The sequence below is a fragment of the Pteropus vampyrus genome, unplaced genomic scaffold, assembly GCF_000151845.1.
Source record: "Pteropus vampyrus isolate Shadow unplaced genomic scaffold, Pvam_2.0 Scaffold35, whole genome shotgun sequence".
In the NCBI taxonomy this organism is placed as follows: Eukaryota; Metazoa; Chordata; class Mammalia; order Chiroptera; family Pteropodidae; genus Pteropus; species Pteropus vampyrus.
The window spans coordinates 221,338-225,484 of record NW_011888816.1 but is presented as its reverse complement, the minus strand read 5'-3'; the positions used below and the strand labels follow the sequence as shown (position 1 = coordinate 225,484).

Here is a 4,147-nt window from a genome sequence, read left to right as displayed (position 1 = left end):
GAACCCCCAAAACCACCCTGATCTCCCCGTTCTCCCTCTTGCTTTGCTTTTCTCCACAGGACTTCTCTCTTGCTACCCTATGATGTACTTACTTATTTTGTTTTTTTCTATAGAGCATGCGCTCCGTGAAGGTCCAGGTGTCTGCCTATTTTGTTTGTACCTAGAACAGCACTGGGCACATGCTAGGCACTTGATAAATACTCGTTAAATAAGTGAATTGAATAAATGAGGATCTACATGTACGAAGGAATGAGATTTGTAACGTGATAGCTTCTTAGACCGAAATTGGGGAACCCAGGCCCTAAAGCGTAAGGTTCGTCACCCACATGCCAAATCCACAGAGCGCGATCAAGTTTCACAGACAGCGAGGACCTTATGGATCCAGATGTTCAGATGGTAAATAAAACTTTCCTTTTGCCTCAAGTTCAAACTTCTCCACCATTCCTTTCCACGACTCCAGGAGTTTCCAGAATCCCGTGGCCTTGGAGATCTCCTACACGGTACAACGATTACGGACGGCAAAACAGTATTATAAACGCGAAACTCGTTAAGAGGAGAGATGTTAACTGTTGCTACCACTAGAACAAATGGTAACAATCCCGGGACTGTGACAGAGGTGTTAGCTAATAATGCTCCGATGGCAATCATATCGCTACATAAACATATCGGATCAGTACCGTGGTATACCGTAAATGTACAGGCTGCCAATAAAAATATGTCCCTTTTTAAAATAAGGAATCCCGTGGCCTGTGTGTGGATCAGCAGAATGCTGGGAATCGAGCCAAAATAGAGCAATACTGAAAGCGAAGGCCACGCCGATACTGAGAAGTCAGGGCAATCCTGAATTTACAAAACAGTGCTTTTCTTTGGGAAACTTCAAATTTCACAAGACTCTGGGACACGTGCGAGGCACCCGCCTGGTGATATTTACTCTGCTTTTCCCCGTCACATGCAGAGTGTTCACTCATGGGGTTTTTCGAGTCTCAAAACTGGACTTGACCTGGGACTGACCAGTGAGCACCGGGCCATTAAAGCATCATGAGCCGCTGTCATCTACTCACTCCAGGTTCTGGGGGGCCCAGGTGTGGCTCCCAATAGCCCTGCTATAGGAGACAGAGCCCCAGGACGAAGGACCCCTGCTGGTCCCAGGGCTGTGGCTGCCACCAGTGGGCAGAGCTTCCCACGGCACGGTGACCCTGCCTCCCTCACAGAAGCCCATGGTGGGGGGGAAGGGAGAGAGGGCCGGCTCGTTGAGAAGCAGTCACAGCCTCGGTTCTCACCAGCACCAACCCCCCCACACGCGGAGGGGCGCCATGAGTTTCCCTTTGAGTTAAATTTAACGCTCAATCGCATATCCGTCTTATGTTTATTTTTCCATTCTCTTAAAGCTTTCCTCACTTCTAGGTCTATCTTAACAGGTCCCCGTTCTGAATCAGACACCTGTTTGGCGTGAACAGGATGTCGTTCGACCAGCGATACAAATGCTCAACCCATCCACGAGACCTCAGGTCAATCACAGATGCAAAGACTTGATCCAGGAGAAGGTCATACAGATTTTTCAGTTCTCTCAAGTTCCTCTTCTCAGTTCATCCTTCTTCCAAACCGCCCCCCTCCCTGCTCCCCACAACCTCCTCCCACCACTCCAAATCTGGACTCTTCTCAGTTTCCTCTCTCCGGCCTCAAACCTCACCCCCCGCCCCCCAGCCTTGTCTGGTGTCGAGCTCATGTCCCTCACATTCTCTGCAGCTCTGACTTGGAGAAGCCTCTGGGTCCTCATCACGGAAATTTCCTGCGCCGGGTTCTCCTCCTCCGAGGTGGGTCAGCCCCTAAGAGCTTACTTCTCTCCTCGGGCTCCCACATCAGTGCTCACAGCAGCCCCACGCTCACTGGCGCCGAGGCCCCGCTTCTGCCCGCCTCTCTCTCCAACAGACACGACTCTGTGGCTTCCACTGTCATGAAGTCCTCTCCTGGGACCTCATCCCTCAGCTAAAGCATCCAGTGTCTCTCAAAAGTGACAATAAAAACCCAAGCGCCACAGCTCACTGGGGTCCTCACTACAAGTTCTCGAAGGCCATACCGACTCAGGGAGGGGGCTTCTGCTCGGGTTGATGAGAGGCTGCGGGGGAGCCTTGGGCCGCTCAGGTCTGCAAGGGTGACTAGGTGACACTTTTCTCCCCTGCTGCTCCCTGCACAGGGTTACATGTCAGAAGCACCTTTCTATCCCTCCGTCGCTATCACCAAGGAGCAGCGTAACTTAGTTCCCTTATCTGGGGCAGCCAGGAGAACGGCTGTATGAAGGCCACACGGAAATCGGAGGCGGGGTACGGGGGAAGTTGGAGGAGAAAACAACCTCCCCGTTTCTCTCAGAGGCTTGAGACACACTCCGGGGCCTGGGGAGCTTTCAAGTGGCTTTATGTCAGTCAGTCCCCGAGACCCGTGACCTGTGGGCAGAGCTACTGGGGACACACTGCGGTTTCTCTCGTCCCTAGGGGTCAGGATCCTCTGTTCGGAAGGAAGCCGGTCTTCCCACTGTCCCGGGCCATCCCCACTGCAGCTCACATGGTGGGTCGGGAGGCTGCCTTCGCCCCAGGAAGTCGGTCAGCCGGTAAGTCGTCCGTGTATTTAGCCGGCGATGTCCATGTTGATGCTCAGGATGGTTTCGCTTCTGCGAACGTTTGTTCAAATCCTTCGAGCCAAGAACTCAGACCTCTCAGCCTGTCACAGGAAGCTGTTTCGGTGGGTGAGCAGACTTTGTAAAGTGTCGAAACTGTAACTGACACCAGCTTTGTGAAACTAAACCGTGGCACTTGGTTCTCTCACTGTGTTCTCTTGCATCTTGTGTACAAGTGGGCAAGTCTTGTGTCTGTCCACCAGGAGAGTGACATTCTTTGAGGAAGTGTCCTGCCTGCTTGTATTTGCCCGTGGGAGTAGCAGACAGCTAAGCACCTAAGTGCTTAACGAATAGATGGTTCTAGCAGCCGCACTCAGGAAGTAGGGACATGCTAAAGAAATGTTTGTTCTCCATCTTCTGAGCCGTAGACCTCCTCTGGCTAAAATCAAACCCCAGGAGAGGGAAAGCCTAGCTGCACAGACAACCAGTCCTGTTTGCTGCTTCCTGCAGGAGCACACAGCTAGCTGTCTGAAGGAAAAATAATGTTTCATCTCCCCATAGGGCAGCCAGAAGATGGCTAATTACACGTCGGCACCGGACGGTGAAGATTATGATGTCATCATAGAAGACAATCTGAACAACAGTGGAACAGAACAGTGTGACCACTATGACGCCAAGATCCTGTCGGCCCAGCTCGTGCCTCCGCTCTACGTCGCGGTGTTCCTGGTCGGTCTCCTGGGCAACGGCTTGGTGGTGCGCGACCTGGTAAAATTTAAAGGACTCAAGCACGTGGAAAATATTTATTTCCTCAACTTGGCAGTTGCTAATGTGTGCTTCTTGCTTACCCTGCCGTTCTGGGTTCACAGTGCCTTACACGGGGGGCTGCTGGCTGACCCCACGTGCAAGATTCTCGCCGCTCTCTCCTCCGTGGGCCTGCACGGCGAGGCGTTGTTCAGTGTCCTTCTGACTGTGTTTTTTCACAAAAGAAGCTTTTCCTCAAGTGCCAGGAAGGTGCCTTGTGCCACCGTCACAAGTGTCGTGACGTGGGCAGCAGCCATGCTGGTCGCTTTGCCCGAATTCCTGTTTTACCAACCTCAGACGGGAAGCCAGGAACCCGAGTGTTTCTTCAGCAGGCTGCATTTTCTCCCAGGGAACGAGACGTTCTGGAAGTATTTTCTCACCTTAAGGATGAACATCGTGGGTCTTCTCGTTCCCCTGTCGGTTTTTATCGTTTGCTACGTGCGAATGAGAAAAACGCCGAGGTCCCGGGGGACGAACCGTGACCTCCTCAAGCTCGTTTTTGCCATCACGTTTGTCTTCCTTCTGATGTGGGGACCCTACGCCACCACGCTTTTCCTGTCCACTTTCAAGGACTACTTCCCCCTGCGCGGCTGCAAGGGCGGCTACGCCCTGGACAGGAGCGTTCAGGTGACGAGAATCGTCGCCACCACGCACTGCTGCGTCAACGCGCTCCTCTACGTGCTTCTGGACCAGGCCTTCTGGAGACGCCTCTGCGGCCCTTGCCATCCGTGCGGT

The 4,147-nt window shown here is 52.9% G+C and overlaps 1 protein-coding gene across 1 annotated transcript in view; it reads left to right on the top strand.

The window, feature by feature from the left end:
• The first annotated feature begins 2,341 nt into the window (after window positions 1–2,341).
• Window positions 2,342–4,147, top strand: part of CCRL2 (C-C motif chemokine receptor like 2) — a 5,815-nt gene continuing 4,009 nt past the window's right edge. Inside the window, exons 1-2 of the mRNA XM_023529020.1 lie at window positions 2,342–2,736; window positions 3,173–4,145. Of these exons, the coding sequence (XP_023384788.1) occupies window positions 2,560–2,736; window positions 3,173–4,145 (1,150 nt within the window). The 5' untranslated portion in view covers window positions 2,342–2,559. The remainder of the gene's footprint in view (window positions 2,737–3,172; window positions 4,146–4,147) is intronic.